At 52.0% G+C, this 22,812-nt stretch overlaps 1 protein-coding gene across 1 annotated transcript in view; it reads left to right on the forward strand.

The window, feature by feature from the left end:
- Positions 1-22,199, forward strand: part of CCDC40 (coiled-coil domain containing 40) — a 60,725-nt gene extending 38,526 nt beyond the window's left edge. The window contains exons 9-18 of the mRNA XM_008578578.1: positions 3,109-3,352; positions 3,441-3,623; positions 8,067-8,312; positions 9,246-9,459; positions 10,201-10,370; positions 10,542-10,633; positions 12,205-12,325; positions 17,596-17,784; positions 19,833-19,991; positions 21,163-22,199. Coding sequence (XP_008576800.1) covers positions 3,109-3,352; positions 3,441-3,623; positions 8,067-8,312; positions 9,246-9,459; positions 10,201-10,370; positions 10,542-10,633; positions 12,205-12,325; positions 17,596-17,784; positions 19,833-19,991; positions 21,163-21,405 — 1,861 coding nt within the window. The 3' untranslated portion in view covers positions 21,406-22,199. The remainder of the gene's footprint in view (positions 1-3,108; positions 3,353-3,440; positions 3,624-8,066; positions 8,313-9,245; positions 9,460-10,200; positions 10,371-10,541; positions 10,634-12,204; positions 12,326-17,595; positions 17,785-19,832; positions 19,992-21,162) is intronic.
- The last annotated feature ends 613 nt before the right edge of the window (positions 22,200-22,812 follow it).

Here is a 22,812-nt window from a genome sequence, read left to right on the forward strand (position 1 = left end):
AGCGCCGCCGCGCTTCCCAAGCGGCGCACTAGCGCAGTGCGCCACCGGGCCGGCCCCTTTTGCCCAATTCTAATGTGAGTAGCTTATCTTGTAATTGAGTTCTAGGTGTTCTTCACATATTCTTTTATGAGTCCCTTATCAGATGCATGTTTTGAAAATATTTTTCTCCAGTCCATGGCTTGCCTTTTCATTTCGTATTTTGTTTTTGTTTTTGTTTTTGTTTTTCAAAAGATGACCGGTAAGGGGATCTCAACCCTTGACTTGGTATTGTCAGCACCACGCTCTCCCAAGTGAGCCACGGGCTGGCCCTTCATCTCGTATTTTGAAGAGCAGAAGTTTTTAAATTTTTATGGAGTCCAATTTATTAATTTTTTCTTTCCTAGTTTATGATTTTTATGTCTTCTCTGAGAAATCTTTGCCTGACTCAGGATCATAAATATTTTCTCCTACCTTTTCTGCTAAATTTTTCTAGTCTTAGTGCTTATGTTTAGGCATCCAATCCATTTCAAGTTAACTTTTGCTATGGTGTGAGGTAGGGGGTCCAGGATCAGGTTTTTTGTGTGACTCTTTCCAGTTGTCCAGCACCACTTACTGAAAAGATTATCTTTTCTCCATTGACACATTCTGGCGCCTTTGTCAAAAATCAGTTGATCACCTGTGTGTGTTTGTCTGTTTCTGGACTCCCTATTCTGTTCGTTGACGTATTTGTCTGTTCTTTCACTGATACCACATTGTGTTGATAACTGTAGCTTTAAAGAAAGTCTTGAAATCAGAGTGTGCGTCTTTTTTGTTCTTTTGCAAAGTTATTTTGGCTATTTTAGGTCCTTTAGCTTTCACATAAATTTTATTTATTTATTTATTTTATTTTTTTTTTTTTTCCTTTTTGTCTTTTTTCGTGACCGGCAACGGATCGCAACCCTCAGTGTCGTGCCCGCACCAGACCGGGACCGGCAACGGGATCGCAACCCTCGGTGTTGTGCCCGCACCTCACTCAGCCAGTGAGCGGCCGGTCTGTATGTGGGATCCGAACATATGTATGTAGCAGTGCACCACTGGGCCGGCCCTATTATTATTTTTTTAAAGATGACCGGTAAGGGGATCTTAACCCTTGACTTGGTGTTGTCAGCACCACGCTCAGCCAGTGAGTGAACCGGCCATGCCTATATGGGATCCGAACCCGTGGCCTTGGTGTCATCAGCACCACTCTCTCCAGTGAGCCACGGGCCGGCCCTAGGTTTCCATATAAGTTTTAGAATTAGTTTGTCAATTTCTGGGGGGAAAGTGCCTCCTGGGGTTGTGATTGAAATATATTGAGTCTGTAGATCACTTTGAGAAGAATTGGCATCTTAATAATATTAAATCTTCTGCCCCATGAGTGTGGCGTATTTCTCCAGTATCTGTTTTTTATATGTATGAATATTTATTGATATGCTGGTGAAATTAAAAAATGACCAGAAGACTGGAAAGAGCTGAATTGCGTATCAATGAGGTTGATTACATTATAGCACATTCTTCATTAGAATACACTGAGGAGGGCTGGCCCGGTGGCACACTGGAGAGTGCACTGCTTGGGAGCGCGGTGGCGCTCCCGCCGAGGGTTCGGATCCCATGTGGAGACCGGTTCCCGCTCACTGGCTGAGCGCGGTGCGGGAGCAACACCGAGGGTTGCGATCCCGTTGCCAGTCCCCGGTACGGGCACGACACCGAGGGTTGTGATCCCGTTACCGGTCAGTAAAAAAGACAAAAAGGAAAAAAAAAAGAATACACTGAGGAGAACTGAAAAGATCTAAGGAGATTTCTATGTACACTGTGTATTAATCAGTTTCTGTTGCTTGTAACAAAATACACAGATCTGGGTGACTTATAAAGAAAACAACATTTATTGCTTACAGTTTCTGAGGCTGGGAAGTCCAAAGTCCATCTGGTGGTGACAACAGTGACCCAGGGGTCTCACATTGCAAGATGGTGGAAGCGGAGAGAGCAGAGACAATTCCTCATTCACTCTTCTTTTAAAGCCCTCAGAACCACATCCTGACCACCATTTTTAACCCATTCACTACTGCACGGTCCTGCAACCCAGTCACCTCCTCAAGGCTCCACCTTACAATTGCCATAATAGGATTTCCCACCCTCTTAACAGTCGCAGTGGGGGCCAGGTTTCCAATACATAAAACTTGGGAGACAAAAGTCAAGCTTCAGTGTGTCTTGGAGGGACATAATTCAATCCACTACACAAGGAAAACTAACATGCAGAATAGGATATATTAAGTTACCACTTGTAATTTTTTAAGTGGAGAGAAATACATATACATACAGAAACATAATGCACATATGCATGGACTCCATCTGGAAAGACATCTGAGACATGGTAACAGGTTGCTTGGGGAAGGGAATTGAAGGACTGGGGATAGACGTGAGGAAAATATGGAAGGAATTATTCTAGTCCAAGAAGAAAGTACTTTTTGAATTTTCGAATAAGAGCGTATTTGAAAGATAAGATATTATTGGTGGAGAGAGGACTGTTTAAAGTGCAGCAGGAGACCTCAGAATGAAAGGGAAGAAGTTTCTCACACACAAATAAAAATTCACATTCTTTTATCTAGTGTCTGTACTTTAAAACTTGGTGTTAACTACAGGTGTTTCCGCAGCAGTGTGCTGAGGGAAAAAGCAGCAGAGTTTGCAGTGGGACCCCCTGGTGTCCTCCCAGCTGCAGTGTTTCCTGGGGACTTTGGGCAAGTTACTGAAATGCTCCGAGTTTCAGTTTCCGTAAAGCTGGGATAATATTTCCTCTCTGGGATTAGTGTCATCGTTAACGAAGATGGGCCCATGAACACCCTGGCACAGTGCCTAACCATGCGTTATGTTCCTTCTCCCCATAACCATCATATTAAAAGAGTTTTAAACTTGGGCTTTGAATGGGTAATATTTCTATTGGTGCATTAGGAGATAATGGTCAAGATTTGGCTGCTGTTAAAAGAGTTGGTTTCCTCATTCGTTTCTCCGTGTGTTGCATGCCACTTCGTGAGCTCCCTCTGAGTGGGGTGCGACTACACGCGTCGGTCCCCTGATGTCTGGCGCCTGACTGGCTTCGTGCTCTCCATTCTGCAGGGAAAGCCAGCACCAAGTCAGGTCCATCGATGGTGAGATCGAAGCCTACAAGAAGTCCATCAGGAAGGAGGAAGGAAAGAACGAGAAGCTGGCCGGCGTCCTGCACAGAGCAGAGGCGGAGGCCAGCCTAATGCAGAAGCTGACCGCCCAGTGCCTGACCAGACAGGAGGCCCTGCAGAACGAGTTCAGCACCTACCAGCTCACCTTGCAGGACGTGGAGGGCGCCCTGAGCAAGGGCCAGCAGGTGCACCACGCCCCCCGCCCCCCAAGCAGGTCGGCCATGGCTGCGCCCCTTTGGGATGTTCCACTACTCTCTGGCTCTTCTGCTCCAGGAACACACCGTAGTCATGGGGGAATCGAAGGCCGTCCACCAAGCCATCCGCAGCGAGCTGGAGCACAGGAGGAGCATGGAGGCCTCCATCGTGGAGAAGCTGCAGGAGCACACAACCTCCAACAAGATGACCAAGTACTTCAGCCAGCTCCTGCTGCGGCTGCAGAAGGAGAAGACCAGCATGGTATGCCAGCTGCCCCGCCACCCCACGGCGTGCCCAGGGCCCTCCCGCTCCAGCCCGGGCACAGGCTGGAGACCAGACCCAGTGCAGTCTGTGTGAGCAGAGGGGCCTCAGTGTGTCCACTCGGCTTTCACTGTCTCCTCGTTGTAACGGCTGTGCATTTTCATTGTAGAAAACCTGGAGGGCCGGCCCCGTGGCTCACTCGGGAGGGTGCGGCGCTGGTAGCGCCAAGGCTGCGGGTTCGGATCCTGCATAGGGATGGCTGGTGCACTCCCTGGCTGAGCGTGGTGCAGACCACACTGTGCCGAGGGTTGCAATCCCCTTACCAGTCGAAAAAAAAAAAAAAGAAAAGAAAACCTGGAAATACAGAAAGGCACAAAGAAGAAAATAAGACAGCTCTGGTCCCACCATCCAGAGACAACCTCTGTTAAAATTTTGGTATATTTCCTTCTGGAAATTTTCCTGTACACACACACATACTCATTCACATGCACATGAACACATTTGAACACATAAACACACGTGCATACATACATGTCCCAGTGCATGCACATGAGCAAACACATGCAAACACATACACGCTCACCCATGTGCAAATACACACACACATACATACTCAAAGATGCACACACTCAAACTCCCGCAAACACCGTGCATACATACATGTCCCAGTGCATGCACATGAGCAAACACATGCAAACACATACACGCTCACCCGTGTGCAAATACACACACACATACATACTCAAAGATGCACACACTCAAACTCCCGCAAACACCACACAAACGCACACATACCCTTAAACATATTGGGCTCTTATTATATATCAGTTTTTAGGTCCATTGTAATCCATTTTTTATTGATTTTATTGAGTTCTGATGCAGAGAGAAAGGTGCAGACAGTGAGTGTAGTAGCAATGAACTTTTCACTCCTTTAGTTTTTCATTTTACTTTATTGACCACATTCAACATAACTTTCCCATGCCATTAAATATTCTTTGAAAACCTCAAATTTCATTTATATATGACATGTCATCATATGAATACACATATGTTATTTAACAAGTCTCTTGTTAGACATTTCAGGCTGTTTCTAGATTTAAAATATTATATATATAGCTCAGCCCCAAACATCCTTATTCCTAAATCTTTCTCCACATTCTGAGGATAAATTGCTGGGTCAAAGGGTCTGGGCATTTTAAATGGATCACCAAGCTGCTGAGAGCTCTCTCTTGCCAGCCACCACCCGAAGGCTGGTTTGTCCTGGGGGCTGTGAGGTGTGCCATTGACCTCCATGGCACGGGACCCCCCAAAGGCCACCACAGCCTTCACCTGGCGGAAGGCACACCCCAGCAGAGGGCCTGCCTTACAGCCCCGCTTCAGTCTGAGGAGGAGAGGCGAGTCCTGTCCAACCTTCCAGATTCCCCATCACAAACATGTTGGCAGCAGCTGCATACGTATATCTCTTTCTTTTCCAGCCCCACCAGAAGGTTCCCCCTGTGTGGCTCCAGCCCAGGTTCTTTCATCTTGTTTTGCCCTTCTGAGGGGTGGGAGATGAGGGGGAGCAGGGGGCCCCTCCAGGCCTGACGCCTGGGTGGTTAACAGCATGAGTCGCACTCCTGTGTGATCCTGGGCCTCAGGCCTGGGGACTCAGCTGTCTTACCTGTTAGTAGACACCTGCAGATGTCCGAAAATTGCATCTGATCCTCCGTGGAAGTGCCAGCTGAGCGCCTGGGGAGGGCCACAGGAAGTGCTCCCTAAATGTCAGCCATCACCATTGTTGTCATGATGGCTGCTGGCCAGGAGTGGGCCCAGCTGAGCCAAAACTGACCCGCCACAAGGCTGGTGGGACTCACCGGCTCTGGGGCAGGCGGGGCGGCTGTCTAACTAGCTGGCAGCCTCGCCCCCCAGACATCCTGGGAGGAGGGCAACTCTCTCCTGGTCTGACTGCACCAAGGACATAGAGGAGACAGGGCTGGAATCAGCCAACCATGTGGGCCAGCTGGATCTCTGGGGGAGTTCTGACTGTCCTTTCCCTGGGAGGTGGGGGCCAGACCACCAGGCAGTAAACTCAGGTGGCCTGGGGGTGTGCAGGGGAAGCTAAGGAGTATGAGGGGTGTGAAGTAGCCTGCCCAGCCCTGCTGCAGCACAGCCGAGGCCCGTCCCTGGGTCCCCAGGTCCCCAGGTCCCCAGGTCCCCAGCCCTTCCTGGGCAGCTGCAAGTACTACCAGTGGTGTCCAGCAGAGGGCAGTAAAGAGTCTCGGCCCAACAAATTAATCTATTGACGCTGTTTTTCCAGCACAGGCCAGTGGAGCTCTTGAAAAGGAGATGGTTTTTTTCTTTGAACTGCTCTAAAGCCCCTAGGGCTGGGTCCAGGCAGGGCAGGGGGCATATCTGGACAGAGGAGCAGAAAGTGGATGGATGGGATCATCCGTCTGGAGCTGGGGTCTGGAGGGAGGTGGGCAGGCGTCAACCGTGGGGTGTAGGCAGTTGATTCAGGGACAGTCCTGGGAGGAAGCCAGGGTGGTCTCCACAAAGAGAGCAAACAGCCCAGGAGCAGAGCTGGGGGAGGCAGGCGTGTTCTGGCTGGCTCGGCTGCTGACAGTGGCCATCGGTGAGCTGGAGGCTAAAAGGGGTTTAGGAACAGGAGCCCCCCAGGGTGGCGCATGCTGGAGGAAAGTGAGGCAGGGGCCCTGGTGGAGACCCAGATCTCAGGATGATCTTGGCAGAGAAGGAGATGGGCCGCGGAGCCCAGAGGGGGCTGGTGGTGTGGCTGATGTTGCCTCGACCCGAGCGCTGGAAGCTTCTGCTCCAGGTGGACAGGGTCTGGGTTACAAGTAGGAACGCTGGGCATCCTGGGAAGTCACCCACAATGGCTGTCCAGAGAGTGAGTGTGAGGCACAGAGCCAGCAGGTGTCGCAGGAGGAGGAGGGGGCCAGCAGGTGTCACGGAAGGAGGACAGAGCCAGCAGGTGTCGCGGGAGGTGGAGCCGGAACGGCCCCAAGGAGCACTGGGGTTGGCAGGAGCGGACGGGCAGCCAGCACAAGGGGCTGGGTGTAGAGTCAGCACAGACAAGAGCCGAGGCCACCCAGCAGGGTCGCACCCAGGCAAGAGGACCCCACCCCGGCTGCCAGCCTCTCCCCGTTCCCAAGCAAGTCTGGCTGCATCATTGCGACTGAGGGTGCTGGCTGCCTCGATTCCTAATCCCCACAAATATCTACACAGTAAACCCTCTGTTGCGGGAAGGGATCCAAGTGAATCTCTTCTGCCACCAAAAGGGCCCAAAGAGGAGGCAGGGAGGGGCCAGTGTGACCTGCAGGACAGCAGGAGGGCCCCGAGGAGCCCCAGCCGGCCCTACCACTGGTACTCCAGCCCCCAGGAGCCAAGGTCGGCCGCGAGCCCCAGAGGTCACAAGGCTTGAACTGGGTGGCCGTTTACACTCCGCAGTAGGATCTTTCCTTTCCAGGACTGTGTCCAGCTTTTCAGTAAAATGTAATGACATTTGTCCCATTGAATACCAATTAGAAGCCATTGTTAAGTGTTCTCCACAGCACTGTTTAGAACAGGACCATTTATTTATAATAGACTGCACGCTCGCAGAGGGCAGGAATCTAGGTTTCCTTCACTGATGCCAGAGCAGCAACCGGGCGCTCAGTCAGTGATTGTTCAATGAAGGAACGAGTGTCTGACACGTCTGACCTGCGTCACACACTGTTACAAATACATGGAGTATTGTACAGCCGTTAAAAATCATGTGACATAAGAATACGTGACACGATTTACCATGTTGAAAAGCAGGTCACAACCCAGTAGGTAGAGCGCGACCCTATTTCTGTGTTTGGGGGCAGGTGGGGGGTATATATAAAAGACTGGAAGGAAGGATATTCCAGACGGTGATGGTGGCCAACCTTGTAGCAGAATTACGGGTGATTAAACTCTCTCTCCTGCATCCTCATCTCTATTTTCATGTTTCCCACAATGTATGCTACTGTCTGTTTCATAAGAAAAACAAATAATGTTGTCTTTCTTTTTTTGTAACGACCCTATTTCTGTGTTTGGGGGCAGGTGGGGGGTATATATAAAAGACTGGAAGGAAGGATATTCCAGACGGTGACGGTGGCCAACCTTGTAGCAGAATTACGGGTGATTAAACTCTCTCTCCTGCATCCTCATCTCTATTTTCATGTTTCCAACAATGTATGCTACTGTCTGTTTCATAAGAAAAACAAATAATGTTGTCTTTCTTTTTTTGTAAGAAGTCACCATCTGGGTTCCAACAAGGTCCTTGAGACGGAGAGGAAACCAGCGTCCCCCACCCTCCTGATTGTGTGTTTGGGATTTGCCAGACAAACATCCAGACAGCCAAGGGCATGGTAGACTGGCGAGCTCGTTCGGAGCCTCCTGGGGGGAAAAAACGTTCACACGTGTTTCCTTCCACTAACTCAGGTGACACATCTTTCCAAAATTGACGGCGACATTGCTCAGACCACCCTGGATATCACCAACACCAGCTGCAGACGGGACATGCATCAGAAGACGCTCGCCGAGCTGGACAAGGAGGTGGAGAAGGTTAATGAGCTCATCAGCAGCAGCAGGAACGAGCTGGCCCGGCGCAGCACCCTGATCGAGCGGAAGCAGGGCTTCCTCAACCTCCTCACCAAGCAGCTGGAGCACATGGTTTCCGAGATGGGGGTGAGGCCCACGTGGGGAGAGGCTCCCTCTGCATGATCTCTGTGTCTGGTGGAGCAGAGGCCCTTCCAGGACCTCCTGTGTTTAGAAATGAACTCACAGAACAGAAAGTGGTTTCTTTCTTTCCCTACCCGTTGTACCAGCAAAATGGCCTGCGTGCGGGAGGCTCTAAGTCAGGGGACGGCAAACACTCTTTCCGCAAAGGGCCAGATAGCAAAGATTTTAGGCTTTGCAGGCCAGATGGGCTCTGTCCCAGCTACCCAGTTCTGCCCATCAGCAATACCTAAAGGACTGGGAGCGGCTGTGTTCAATAAGACATTACTTATGACCACAGGCCATACAGAGACAGGTGGTCAGCTAGACTTGACCTGATGGCCGCTGCAGTAGGCAAAGTGGTCTAATGAGTTGAGGGTTGCATCTTGTATGTTATGCAGGCACCTGTAACCTAAGGACTCCGTCATAGAACTCAAGCTCCTGAGGAAGATGGGCAGCTGGGGGGCGTTCTTAGGTGGCCCCAAACACTGGAGAGCCCCCTTTTTTGCTGCCAAAGCCACAAACCCAAATGGATTCTAAGGGAGTAAAGTCTCTGAGCCTTGACAGTCTGCTGTTAACAGGCAACTTTCAAAGCCCTTTTGGGGAACAGAGGCCCAGCCCACCCTGCTGGTACACCCACAAGGCTCTAGCACGGGGCCACCCCACCAGCAACAGGGCTCCCAGGGCAGGGAAGGCTGGAGGGTGGCTCCAGAGCCCATGACACCCGTATTTCCTGCAGCAGGGTCCTTGGCATGTGGCCTGGGCCCTTCCAAGAGCTAACTGGAGCCCCTCAAAGTAAATGCCTCCCAATCACACAGCTTCATGACCTCAGGGGTCCAGGCCCTCTGCAGCCTACCCAGAACACAAGGGCTTATTTTGCTTTTGGATGGATATCCCTTTCAGGGGGAAGAAGTTGGACCCCTCGAGCTCGAAATCAAAAGGCTGACCAAGCTGATCGAAGAGCACAGCAGCAGCATTACCCAGGCCCAGCTGACCTGGCTCCGCCTGCAGCAGGAGATGGTCAAGGCCGCACAGGAGCGCGAGGAGCAGCTGGTCTCCGTGAACATGCTCAGGAAGGAGATCCACATCCTGGAGCAGAAGAAACTGCGGGTAGAAAGTGAGTGCCGCTGCGCGCCGGGGCCCCAGACGAGCTGCAGGCTCCCGCAGCTGCAGGGGACGGAGTGGGACCTTTCCGGGGAGGGGATTCCATGCCATGCGCCAGGGCACATGCTCCATTTCCATGCACCTCAAAGGCAAACAGCAAAAACGCTGATGTCACACATTCGGCAAATGTGAGCCGTCACCCTGCCCCGCCTCCCTGTTTGCAACGACTGTGGAAGGGCAGAGAAGCCCTGGAGCGTCCAAGGGTAAAGGTGGCAGGAAGAGTGGAAGGAACTAGGAAACGGGACTGAGGAGGGGCCGCCCATCGGTGGACAAAAAACGTACATCTAGTGTCAAGAACGTCCACCCTCTGCCCCTGAGCTTGGCTGGGTGGGGTGGCGGGCAAAGGGCCACCTCCCGGAGACTCAGTGTCTGAGCTCCAGCTGCGTCCCACCGTCCAAGGAACCTCACGTGTCCTTGGGGGAGGGCAGCCTGTTCCTCATCATTACCCCCCACCCACACCTACCGGTTGTCCCCACATGGGGGTCCTTTCTGTTCCCTCGAATGACCAGGCTTCGCAAACTTAGCGGCCTGGCAGGGATGTCATTTGGTTTGAGGTGCCAGGAAGGACAACGGGGAGCTATGGGGAAAAACAAAGCCTGGCTCCTCCTTCGGGGTGTCGCTGCCACGTGGGCGACGACCTCATCCTCCAGAGCCTTCCTCCTCCGCCCACCCCGCATCTCTGTCTGTGCCGCAGGCAAGATCGACCAGGAGAAGAAGGAGCAGAAGGAGACTGAACGCCACATGAAGGACCTGGACAACGACCTGAGGAAGCTCAACGTGCTGATGAGCAAAAACCGCTGCAGCTCGGAGCAGCTGCAGCAGGACAACCTGGTGACCGAGAACGAGTTCGTGCGCTCGCTTAAGGTCAGGCGACCCCGCCCCCCGCCACCCACGGCACACGTGTCCTCGATGGGGGTGGTTCGCCCCAGGACATAACTCCCATGCTCCCCTCCAGTCGATGATGGGACTTGGCAGGCGGCGACCCCAGCGTCCACCAACCTGCAGCTCCCATCCCACCCCACCCCCGCTCCTCAGGCCTCTGAGAGGGAGACCATGGAGATGCAGGAGAGGCTGGACCAGCTCACCGAGGACAAGGCGGCCATCCTGAGCAACCTGGTGGAAGCAGAGTGAGTCCCGCCCCGTGTTCTGAATGTCACCGCCCCTGCAGAGCATCTGTGCGTGTGCCCACTGTTCGTCTAAGAGAGCCCCCCGGGCGGTGGTTCTGGAACCCACCCTGGCAGGTCAGAAGAACCACCGAAAGCCTCAGCAGAGTTCTGGCCTGCCACCCTCGGTGACAGCTTTCGAGCCAAACCAGTGATTGCTGGAAATTCAGTGGCTTCCTCTGGGATAAACTTTTTATTTTTTTATTTTTATTTATTTATTTATTTATTTTTATTTTTTTAAAGATGACCGGTAAGGGGATCTCAGCCCTTGACTTGGTGTTGTCTGCACCACGCTCAGCCAGTGAGCGAACCGGCCATCCCTATATAGGGATCCGAACACGTGGCCTTGGTGTCATCAGCACCGCACTCTCCCGAGTGAGCCACGGGCCGGCCTAAACTTTTTAAAATATACATTATTTTGTGGTGTCTGATGATAAAAGTAACACACACCCAACTGTAAGCATTTGAAACTATAACAGCACGTGCAGCGCAGACAGGGAAGATCACGTATAATTCCAGCTCTTCTTTTACCAGAACACCACGAGATTTCTTTCTTGTGTTGTTTTGTTTTCAACAAAAATGGCGTTGTCCTATACGCCGTCCTTTGGAGCATGCAGATATTTTTGTGGCTGTCTCTCCACATCGATGCATGTTGATCTAGTCCTGCGACTGGGATGTCGTGGAGCAGGCACCCTGTGGATGCCCCACAATCTACTTAACGGGTTCTGGGGGGCAATGGATAGCAAAGGGGTAATCTGTTTCCTGTAGTTTGATAGAGTCCGTGCATAAAGCCGTCTGCGACCAGTGCTTTTGCAGGGGCATGTGTCTTTACTGACATTTTAATAGCTTTTAGACCATTGGCCTGTTCAGGCTTGTTACTTCTTCTTAGGCAACTTCTATCAATTGTATTTACTTTCTCTGCTCCTAAAGTTATATATTTGTGTTCTTTCCTCCCCTCTCAATCTCTCTCCCTCTTTCTCTCAATTTCTCTCTCTGTCTCTCTGTCTCTCTCTGTCTCTCTCTCTCTGTCCCTGTCTCTCTGTCTGTCTCTCTCTCTCTCTCTGTCCCTGTCTCTCTGTCTCTCTCTCTCTCTCTCTCTGTCTCTCTCTGTCTCTCTCTCTCTGTCCCTGTCTCTCTGTCTCTCTCTCTCTCTCTCTCTGTCTCTCTCTGTCTCTCTCTCTCTGTCCCTGTCTCTCTGTCTCTCTCTCTCTCTCTCTCTGTCTCTCTCTGTCTCTCTCTCTCTGTCCCTGTCTCTCTGTCTCTCTCTCTCTCTCTCTCTGTCTCTCTCTGTCTCTCTCTCTCTCCCCCCCTCCCTGTTTGCCAGAGGTTTGTCTATTTCAAGGGTTGGTAGACTTTTTCTGTAAGCAGCCAGATAGTAAACATTTTTGGCTTTGTGAGGCTTACGGTATCAGCCACAAACACTCTTCCATCATACCTCAAAATCTAGGTGAAGCCTTAGAGCGCCAGCTCACCGAAGCATCAGAAGAAAACTCCTAATTTCTCTGGTTCTTACACTGTCTCTTCCACCTCTAAAGACATCAGATCATGCTTTGGGAGAAAAAAATCCAGCTGGCAAAAGAGATGCGCTACTCGGTGGATTCCGAGACTGGCCAGACAGAGATCCGAGCCATGAAGGCCGAGATCCACAGAATGAAGGTGAGTGGAGCCGAGGGGCTCAGGCAGGGCCTGGTGGGCTCCCCCGGCCCCTGTAGCAACTGCACGGGCCACCCTGGCCAGGGGCTAGGGATGAGTTTCCCCGGGGAGGGCCCCGCTCCTGCACAGCGACCTGCACTCCAACCAAGCACAGGCTGAATGCACCGTTCCCATGACCTACCTCTCACCTCAGGGTCTGTCCAACTTTCATTCATTCAACCTCACAGAAATAATCACAGAACAACACAGGACACACGGCCATAGGCCTATTATTTCACAAAATGCTATTTTATCCTTGCTCCGTGCAATCAAGGCATTCCGATATTTTTAAGTGCTGGGGCAACCCCCCAAACTTCATGACCCACTAATGAGATGCATCCCACTGTGGGACAAAAAGAGGCTCACACGATGGAAGGGTTCAGAGAGCACACCCATCTTGTCCCTCACGGCCACGCCTTCTCTCCACAGTTGCATTTAGCTAGGTTTTGTTCCCTTTTAAAAGGCTGGTAATTAACTCACAAATGATCATTGAGCCAAACGTTCAGGGCCTTAAGAGTTAAAATAAGAGCAGTTAATAAAAATAACCCTGACATCATTTTTACAATGCACTTTAAATAAAAATTGCCCTGGCTGTTGAGTTATTTTTCAGATCAAATGTATACCCTGCTGGTAAAGTTTTTTTTAAATACTCCATTTAATTGTCTTTTCAAACCACAGAAGCCACGTATGTCTGCTGCAGCTAGCCAAGCTCCCCAGCACAGGGGGAACAAAGAGAAAGTGCAGGACGTTCCTCCCCCGTCCCTGCCTCCCCCGCTGCCCCTCCTCCATCAGGGCAACTGTGTCACCCTGCACAGGGCGGTGACCCTCACCCTTCTCGGCTCTTCCACAAACACACACTGACAGGGCTTGCCTTTCTCCGTCCTTCTTAAAATTTTCCCTTCACGAAAATTATGTGCGTGTGCATGTGTGTGTGTGTATCTGCAACTCGTTTTTTTTAAAAGATGACCAGTAAGGGGATCTTAACCCTTGACTTGCTGTTGTCAGCACTGCACTCTCCCAAGTGAGCCACTGGCCGGCCCGTGCAACTCATATTTTTTAACAACATGGACATTTAACAGTTACAGAATATACTATGGATATATCACAGTTCATTCCAACAGTTCCAGGTTGATGAAAATTCAGATTGTTTCCACTTTGTTGTTTTGTCACTATGAACAATGTGTATTAGTTGGGGTTCTCCAGAGAAACAGAACCAAGAGATAAGGGGAGAGAGAGAGAGAGAGAGAGATTGAGACTGATTATGGGAAATGGCTCGTGTCATTGTGGAGGCCAGGAAGTCCTGCCATTTGCCATCTGCCAGCTGGAGACCCAGGAGAGCTAGTGATGTAATTCAGTCCAGGTCCAAAGACCTGAGAAGGGAGCCAGTCCAATGTCCCAGCTCAAGAACAGAGAGCACATTTGCTCTTCCTCCACCTTTCTGTTGTATTTGAGCCCTCAAAAGATTGACGATGCCCACCTTCACCAGTGAGGGCAGATCTTCTTTACTCAGTTTACCGATCCAAATGCTGATCTCTTTTGGAAACACCCTCACAGACACACGCAGAAATGATGTTTTACCAGCTCTCTGGGCATCCCGTAGCCCAGTCAAGCTGATCCATAAAATTAATCACCACACAATGTTACAATAATATCCTGGGATGTTACTGTAACAGAACCTTACTGGTTCTTTTCTTTGGAACCAGGGTTGACAGATTACGCTTCCAAGCAGTGGGGACAGTCTTCGGAACCAGGGTTGACAGATTACGCTTCCAAGCAGTGGGGACAGTGACTATGTCCCTACCCCCTCAACAGTTCTGGGTGTTATCAGTCTATCAGTCTTTTATTTTTTTTATTGAGGTATTTAAATTGTGTAAAAGTTCACACTTTGGGGCATGTAGCCCTAGGAGTTTTGACAAAGACATACAATCACGGAACCACCACCGTATCATGACATAAGACACTCCCATCAACCTCAGTTTCCCTCGTTCCCCTCTGCGGTCAGCCCCCCACACCCCAGCACTGACAACCAGCAGCCTGTTTCCACTCCTGTAGTTTTGGCTTTTCCAGAATGTCATATAAATGGACCAATCAGGGTGAAGCATCTTGAGTCTGGCTTTTCTCACTTAGCAGATACATTTGAGATTCTTCTGTGTGCGTGAAGTCCGGCCACTCGATCTGTTCTTCTGGGCATCTTTTTGGTAGCACATCGAAGAAATCTTTGCCTAGCCCAAGGTCATGAAGATTTCCTCTTGTGTTTTCTTACAGAAGCTTCATACGTTTAGGTTTTACATGTAGGTCCGTGATGTATTTTGAGTTCATTTTTATAAATGGTGCAAGCTGTGAATCAGGGTTAATTTTTTTTGCATTTGGGTGTCGCATGGTCTTAGCCCACCTTTTGGAAAGTCTGCCCTTACAATTGCACCAAAAAAAATGAAATACTTTTTTATACATCTGACAAAACGTGTGTAAGACCTGGATGCCAGAAACTAAAAACACCATCGTGGGAAATCAAGCAAGACCTGAATAAATGGAGAGATATACCATGTATGTGGGTTGGAAAACTCAGTACTGTTCAGATGTCAATTCCAGTCCTTGTGGAAATCGGCTGACCACATTCAAAGTCTGTTTCTGGGTCTCTGTTCTGGTCCAGTTATCTGTGTGTCTGTCCTTCTACCAACACCCCCAGTCTTGATTTCTGTAGCTCTATACTTAAGAGATGCCCCAGCTTCATTCTTCTTTTTCAAAATTGTTTTGTCTACTCTCTTTTGCCTTTAAGAATCAAAAACACCTGTTGGGATCATAATTGGGATTGCATTGACTCTATAGATCCGTTTCGGAAGAACTGACATCTGAACAGTATTGAGTTTTTCAATTCACATACACGGTATATCTTTCCGTTTATTTAGGTCTTGCTTGATTTCCCACAATGGTTCTTTTAGTTTTTGGCATCCAGGTCTTACATAAGTTTTGTCAGATTTATACCAAAGTATTTCATGTTTTTTGCTGCAATTGGAAATGGTACTTTTTAAAAATTTCAATTTCCAATTGTTTGCTGTTAGTATATAGAAATATAGTTGACTTTTACCTACTGACTTGCTTCTGTGGCTTCGCTAGAGGCACTCACCTTTTGTTTTCAGTGTTTGACGGTCCGCTGTATGAAAAGGGGCACCTCACCGTTCTGCAGTTGCCTTGCTGTTCTACCAGAGGGCGGTTGGCAAGCGTATGTGTGTGCTCGTGCGTGTGTCTGTGCTCGTGCATGTGTGTGCTCGTGCATGTGTCTGTGCTCGTGCATGTGTGTGTACTCGTGCGTGTGTGTGTACTCGTGCATGTGTGTGTGCCCGTGCGTGTGTGTGCCCGTGCGTGTGTGTGTGCGCCCGTGCGTGTGTCTGTGCTTGTGCACGTGTGTGTGCTCGTGCGTGTGTGTGCCCGTGTGCGTGTGTGTGTGCCCGTGTGCACGTGTGTGTGCCCGTGCGTGTGTGTACCTGTGCATGTGTGTGTGCCCGTGCTTGCGTGTGTGCCCGTGCGTGTGTGTGTGCTCGTGTGTGTATGCTCGTGTGTGTGTGCCCCTGCATGTGTGTGTGCCCGTGCACGTGTGTGTGTGCCTGTGCGTGTGTGTGCCCGTGCGTGTGTGTGCCCGTGCGCGTGTGTGTGCCCATGCACGTGTGTGTGCTCGTGCGTGGGTGTGTGCTCGTGCATGTGTGTGACGTGGTGTGGGTCTTTGCATCTCCTCATCTGGGGTTTGTTTGTTCGTATCTTTGGCTGACTTTCCTATTGGGCTTTTTTCTTACTTCTTAACAATTTTTAGGAGTTCTTTGTATATTGGGGTTATTAACCCCTGTCTTTAATTCTATTTTAAAATAGTATCTCTAGTCTGTTTTTCACCTTAACGCTCTGTTGAGGGTGGTTTTTACCGCACAGAATATTTTTACTGTTCCTGGTCTATGACGTATCTGTCTTTTTCTCGATGGCTTCTGAGTTTCCTGTGTTGCATAAGAAGGTCACCCCAGCTTGGAATCACATACACATATTCCTAAATTCTTCTCCGTTGTTCACACATACTTAGGTCTTGAATCCGCCTGGAGTGTATTTTTGGTTACGGTGTGAAATAAGACTTCGTCTCTGTTTTCTCTCATCTGGGGAGTCAGTCGTGCCAACATCTTACATTAAATAGTCCATGTTTCCCCAGTGAATTGACGGCCACGTCGGTGGCACGGAGGCTCCCGGCTTTTCCCACCCTTGCCCGTGCTGTCCTCTCTCTGTGCTTTCTGTGGCCGCGAGCACCTGGTGACTGGCACTTTATGGTACATTTTTAAACCTGGATAGGCTGGGTTTCACGCCACCATTCTTAACTCGGGGATCCTTGCCTGTCTTTCTTTTTAAATAAGCTTTATTGAGGGCCGGCCCGGTGGCGCACTGGAGAGTGCGCCGCTTGGGAGCATGGCGGCGCTCCCGCCGAGGGTTCGGATCCCATGTGGAGACCGGTTCCTGCTCACTGGCTGAGCGCGGTGCGGGCGCAACACTGAGGGTTGCGATTCCCTTGCTGGTCCCGGTACGGCGCGACACCGAGGGTTGCGATCCCGTTACCGGTCAGTAAAAAAGACAAAAAAAAGGAAAAAAAAAATAAGCTTTATTGAGGCACTACTTACACATGATAAAATGTGCCCACTGACTGTACAGCTGGATGGGTCTGAGCACGTGCACATCTGTGAACCAGCACAGTCAAGACAGGTAACACTTCTGCGACCCCAGGCAGTTCCCTTGTGCCCCTGCAGTCGATCCTCACATCACAGCCAATCTCCAGCCCCAAGTCTGAGACCCCCCACCAGCCTCCCCTAATGTTACCATCTTAAAACACCACGGTGCAGCTGTCGCGACTAGGATGTTCACTTCAGTGCAATGTCAAAACTGCAGACTCTAATCAGATTCACCAGTTTTCTCAATAACCTCCTTTTCCTATCCTGGGATCTGGTCCAGGGTTGATTCAGTTCTCTGTCTCCCTAATCTCCTCTGGTTTCAGTCCCTCCCTGTTCGCCTGTGTATTCTTTATGTGAACATTAATGTCACCCAATGACCGGACGAGACCTCCAGGCTCCTTGCTCCTTCTGGCGGTGTCTCCCCTTTGTTTCCCGTCGGCTCAGGGGACGTGCAGCGGGAGGAGGTGGCAGGCAGGCCCCACGCTCTCTGTGCGCCCGGTGTCCCGACCCCCTCCCAGCCCCTCTGTCCTGTGCCCCCAGATCAAGCACGGGCAGCTGCTGAAGCAGCAGGAGAAGATGATCCGTGACATGGAGCTGGCCGTCTCCCGCAGAGAGACCATCGTGGCCCAGGCCGAGGGTCAGGGCAAGACGAACAAGAAGGTGCTCACGCGGACCGGCTTCCACCAGAAGCAGACCGAGCTGCGACGGAAGATCAGGGACACTCACCAGGTAGGGAGCAGCGAGAAAAGGAAGGAGGGAGCTTTAGGTGACCCGCTCTACTTCCGTGACCCGAGGACCATTCCAGGAAGGTGCTCCTGCTCAGCAGGCTCAGCGGCTCCTGTTGGGGACGGTGTCACGCGGGTACATGCCAGCGTGCGTCTCGCTTCCCCTGTGTGTGTGGTCAGATGCGTCACACCCCCCCACACACACACACACTGGCTGGCCCCAGGCATGATCGCTGTCTCCTTCTATCCCGCCCCATCACGGAGCCTTCTCTGCGGATTGTTCCTGTGAGCTGCAACCAGTGCTGCCGGGTCGTGGCTGTGACACAGGGAGGAAGCCAGCCTTGGGAACATGACAAACCAACCTGCTGCATCCCCTGGGCCTCGACCACCTCGTCTGTGCATGGGTCGTGGCGGGTGGAGGTGCAGTAGTGGCCAGAGTGGCCTGGTGCTCAGCAGCTGCGTCCCGAGGACCGCTGACCTTCTGCTGCCACAGGGCCTGTCTCTGGGAGTTTGTCTCGGGTTTAGCAGAAAATCCACACCAGGGGAGTGCGGCTTAGGGAGGGGGCGCCCATATTTCAGTCCCTTTCTGCTTCGCAGCACAGCACCAGGGAAGCATGGGGCATGGTGGAGGTGTGAGCCCCCGTGCTGAGGACCCCGAGTGGGTGCTGGGGACAGGCTGGTGGGAATGTGGCGGATGCCCACGAGAGCCCATGTCCCCTCTACCAGGTCACATGACCGAGCGTGTGGAGCACAACCTGCCCTGGGAGGGGACAAGCCAGTACTGCCCCAGTGCCCATTCCCTCAGCTCACACTTAAGCCTCCTCTGACTGGCTGCGTGGCCTTGGGTGCAGGTGGAACCTTCCCAGGCCTGCATTTCTGCACCTGTCAGGTGGACATAAGAGCAGTGACCCCCTCCCAGGTAGGCGAAGGGCTCACCGAGTCAGCAACTGCAGTCCTGCATGCTGAGGGAGCTCAGGAACCGCTGGGCATGTGGCCTCGGGGCCCCACTGTTTCCTTCATGAGTGGAGCATGTCATCTGACCTCTCTGTGCCTCAGTTTGCTGACCTGTGAAATGGGTACCCAGCTCATGGAGTCATCCTGTATAGGAAAAGGTTAGCCCCAATGACAGACGCGACCGGACTGCTCATTTGGAAGTTGCTGGAAGTTACTGCAAAGAGTAGCAGAGTGGCCTTTCCTCAGTCCTTGTCTGCCACATTGGCCACTCCTGATGTCCGTTCCTTCCTCAGCTTCCTGTCCGGTCTGTGACCTCTCCTCACCACCCTGGGCACCACCTCAGTCCCCCACCAGGACCCCCTCTCCTGCCTCTCACTCCCTGCCCATTCCAAGCAGCACCCCGGCCCCCCATGCCATGCCCAACACAACCTCCACCTCTTATGCATCCCTGCCAGTCCCACCCCAAAGTCCCTCCATGTCCTGGTCCCACCCTGAGAGTCACTGTAGCCTCTTCATCCTCCCTGGGCCCCGGAAGCTGCCAAACACGACCAGATTTTCCTCCCCCTTAACTGTGCCACTCCCCCAATGGCAGAACCAACACCACGCTGAGGGCACCTGGCTGTCCATCCCGCTCTCTGCTGCAGATGCCTCTTGAGGTGCCGTGTCCTCCTGGGACCCTGAAGAGGGGTCCCCACCCACCACGGCCACCCCACTCAGTCCCTCCTTTCTCAGGCTCCCAGCCCAGCTCTCCACCCCACACAGCCTTGGCCCTGCCCTTGGCCCGTGGCTGCTCAGCTATCCCTCGCCCCACTGCAGGAGGAGGTCCCCAAAACTGCTCAGGACCCTGTGTCTTTCTCTAAGCCACGCCTGCCTTCGAGAGCAGCCTGCACGTGGGCTCAGCCAGGCCCTGGCGTCTCGCTGGTGCTCACCTCTCCGGGAAATAGGTGCCTGAGGGGCAGCGACTACCCCATTCCTCTTTGAGGATACTTCCCGGATCGGTGTCTAGAAACTGCCTGATGGGTCCTCACAGCCTGACTCTCCTCTGTCTGCTAAGTAACCAGGATGCAGGGGCCCAGCACGGTCCTGTTTATCTCCTAGGCCACTGAGGAGTGCACCAAAACCGTCTTGGAGCTGGAAGAAACTCAGAAACTTTTGAGCAACTCCCTCCTAGAGAAGCAGGAAAAACTGTCAGTGATGCAATCGGACTCTGATGTGCTTGAAGCTGACCTCGAGCGGCTCGTGGCCCTCAAGCGACAGGTAAGCGAGTCCCAGGAAGATGCCAGGGCTAAGGGCACCTTGGCAGCAGAGTGCACCACTCCAAGAAGTCCTGTGTCTCCAGATAAGGACTCTCCTGATCTGGTTAGGCCCAGCCACCGTCTGCCACTCCCATTTTGTGGCTCTTTGATTCACTCATTCAACAAAATATTGATTACATATCAGTTATGGGCTGGACACTATTCTGGATGTTACAACTACAGAATAGAACAAAACAAACAAAAATCCTTGTCCTCCTGGGGGTTACATTCTAGGGGTGGGAGGACAGATTAAAAATGACATAAGTAAGAAGATCTGGTGTGTTAGATGGTGATAAACACTTTGGAGAAAAATAAAGCAGAGAAGGAGCATGAGGCGCATTGGGGCAGAGTGCAGGATTGAAATTTTGAGTAGGGTGGTCCAGGAAGGCCACACGGAGAAGATGACATTTGAGTGAAAACTTAGAGAAGGCGAGGGAGAGAGGCACCCAAGGCAAAGCCGACAGCCCAGCAAAGGCAGGGGACCCTGAAAGGGCCAGTGGGGCAGGACTGGGGCAGGGGGAGTTGAGGGTGGAGAGGGCCCCGCCTGGATGGTGTGCAGCCTCTGTGGGGCATGATCGTGACTTTGGGTGGGGGGGGGTGGAAAGACAGTGGGGGGCTTTGGGGCTGTGGATTGACTTGATTTCAGCAGGATCCCTTACTCTGGCGTTGAGTGTGGGATGGGAGGGTCAAGGATGGACGCAGGAGTCTGTTGGTGGCTATCACAGTACTTCAGGGAGATGGTGGCACACGGACCAGGGTGGCCACTGTGAGGCTGGTGAGAAGCCGCCAGATTCTGCATACAATTTGAAAGTCTCCCAGTGGGATTTCCTGCTGGGTTGGATGCCTCATGAGCAGAGAGAGGGGCCCGCTCCCCTGAGGCGGGGGCGGGTGTCCTGACACTAGGCTTGACACATGGCTGGTGTCAAAAACATCTCCTAGGCAATGGATGAATGAAGAGGCTTTAATCCAACGGGTGCCAGCCTCTTCCCTTAGATTTGGAGATGACACTTTCACAGTCGCCTCTCTTCAGGCGTAGCTCTCTTCTTGGCATTTCCTCTGAGTTTGTGTGGGGGGCTGGCGGTGTCCTCCTTTTGATGTGCAGAGCCTGACACGGGGTCTCTTTTCCCACCCAGAACCTCTCCGAGATCGTGGCCCTGCAGACACGCCTTAAGCACCTGCAGGCGGTGAAGGAGGGGCGGTACGTGTTCCTGTTCCGCTCCAAGCAGTCCCTGCTGCAGGAACGCAGGCGCCTGGACGACCGGCTGACTCTCATCAGCACCATCCTCACCCAAGTGCAGGACGAGTACCCCCAGTTCCAGGAAGCCCTGCACAAGGTCAGCCAGGCCATTGCCAACAAGTCACCAGGGTCTGCCTAGAGAGCAGCCAGGACCCCACCTTCCAAGGCTGACCCCTGGAGAAGAGATCTGGAATACTGGTTTTTATCACAGACTTAGAATCTTTGTGTGTTACTAAAAACCATGTGTACCCTCAGAATGACATTGTTGAAAAGAAATAGGCCAGCCCCGAAGGAATTTTTTTTTAGCCACTCAGCAGTTTAAACCAAGTAAAATCCCAACATCTCCGATTGCATTTCGGTGAGCCTTTGCATTTGCAAAGCCAGTACCTGCGAACACGAACCCATGCTCCCACGTGGCTTACTCCTGCACGCACTCCTCCAAACACTGTCCTGGAGTCAGTTCACAACCTTGCAGCACAGAAGAGGCCCCATGGGAAGCAGCAGCAGGACTGGCCAGCCTGGCCTTGGAGGCCGCTTCGTCCCTCAGCAACTCCACTAGGGTGCCTCCGAAAATGCATAATCCTTTCCCATGCTTTCCCCATCCCCGCCTCCCAGAAAACTCGGGTTCCTTCTCCTGCCCCCACCTCCCAGTTTGAATTCAATTCAGATTCACAACTTGCAGGAGAAAGTCAAGGGACTCAGAAATTCCAAGGGCCGCAAACCCCCTGGGCTGTGTCCATGGAGGCGGGTCATTACCACAGTGAGCGCTGGGTAAATACTAGGTGTGCACCTTCCGCAGACCCACCAATCCATTATCAACCCGGTGTTGTTCCTCCCCCACCCCTAGATTTTTGAGACCAATTACCTTGTGACTTCTCTCCAGTTTAAAGGGAAAACGTTCTACAAAATAAGTTTACTTTCAAACAGCAAAAGAATAAAAAAAAAAACTGTTTCCGAATATGGGAGTGAGACATATTTATTCCAAACCATTGCAGAAGTGCAGAAACCACAAAAAGGGTTTAAAGTTAAAGGGTGTTTAAGCTAAAGTCTTAATTGACCCCCTGCCCAGAGGCAACCATGGCCCATGTGTTGGCATATCTCCTAGGGTATTTTTTCTGCGCATACATTTTATTTGGCAACTTAAGCTTATGCTGTGTGTTCAGTTTCTGTCCCTCACGTCTAACAGTTGCTCATCCTAATACAAGCATTTTCTCATTTTATGCAAGAATTCCTCCTGAGCGTCAGCGGTTTCGTGGGTCATCACCATGTCGAAGCAGCGTCCACATTCTGGTTGGGTGCAGAGCGCGGCCGGGCAAGCTCCCGCGATGCCCTAACAGCCGCGGGGACGGGAACTGAACCCGGGACGGTGCCAGCCACCGCTACGCCCCACCCCGTGCCCCGGGAAAGGGCGGCGGCGCGGCTCGTGCCCGGCAAGCGGCTCGGTGCGCGCGCCCCTCCTGCACCTGCGGACCCCGAGGGCGCTCGGCACGCCCCGCTCTTCCCCGGCCGCCACCAGGGGGCGCAGCGCGGTGGCCAACCCTCCCCT

Source organism: Galeopterus variegatus, unplaced genomic scaffold, assembly GCF_000696425.1.
Source record: "Galeopterus variegatus unplaced genomic scaffold, G_variegatus-3.0.2 Scaffold1721, whole genome shotgun sequence".
Classification (NCBI taxonomy): domain Eukaryota; kingdom Metazoa; phylum Chordata; class Mammalia; order Dermoptera; family Cynocephalidae; genus Galeopterus; species Galeopterus variegatus.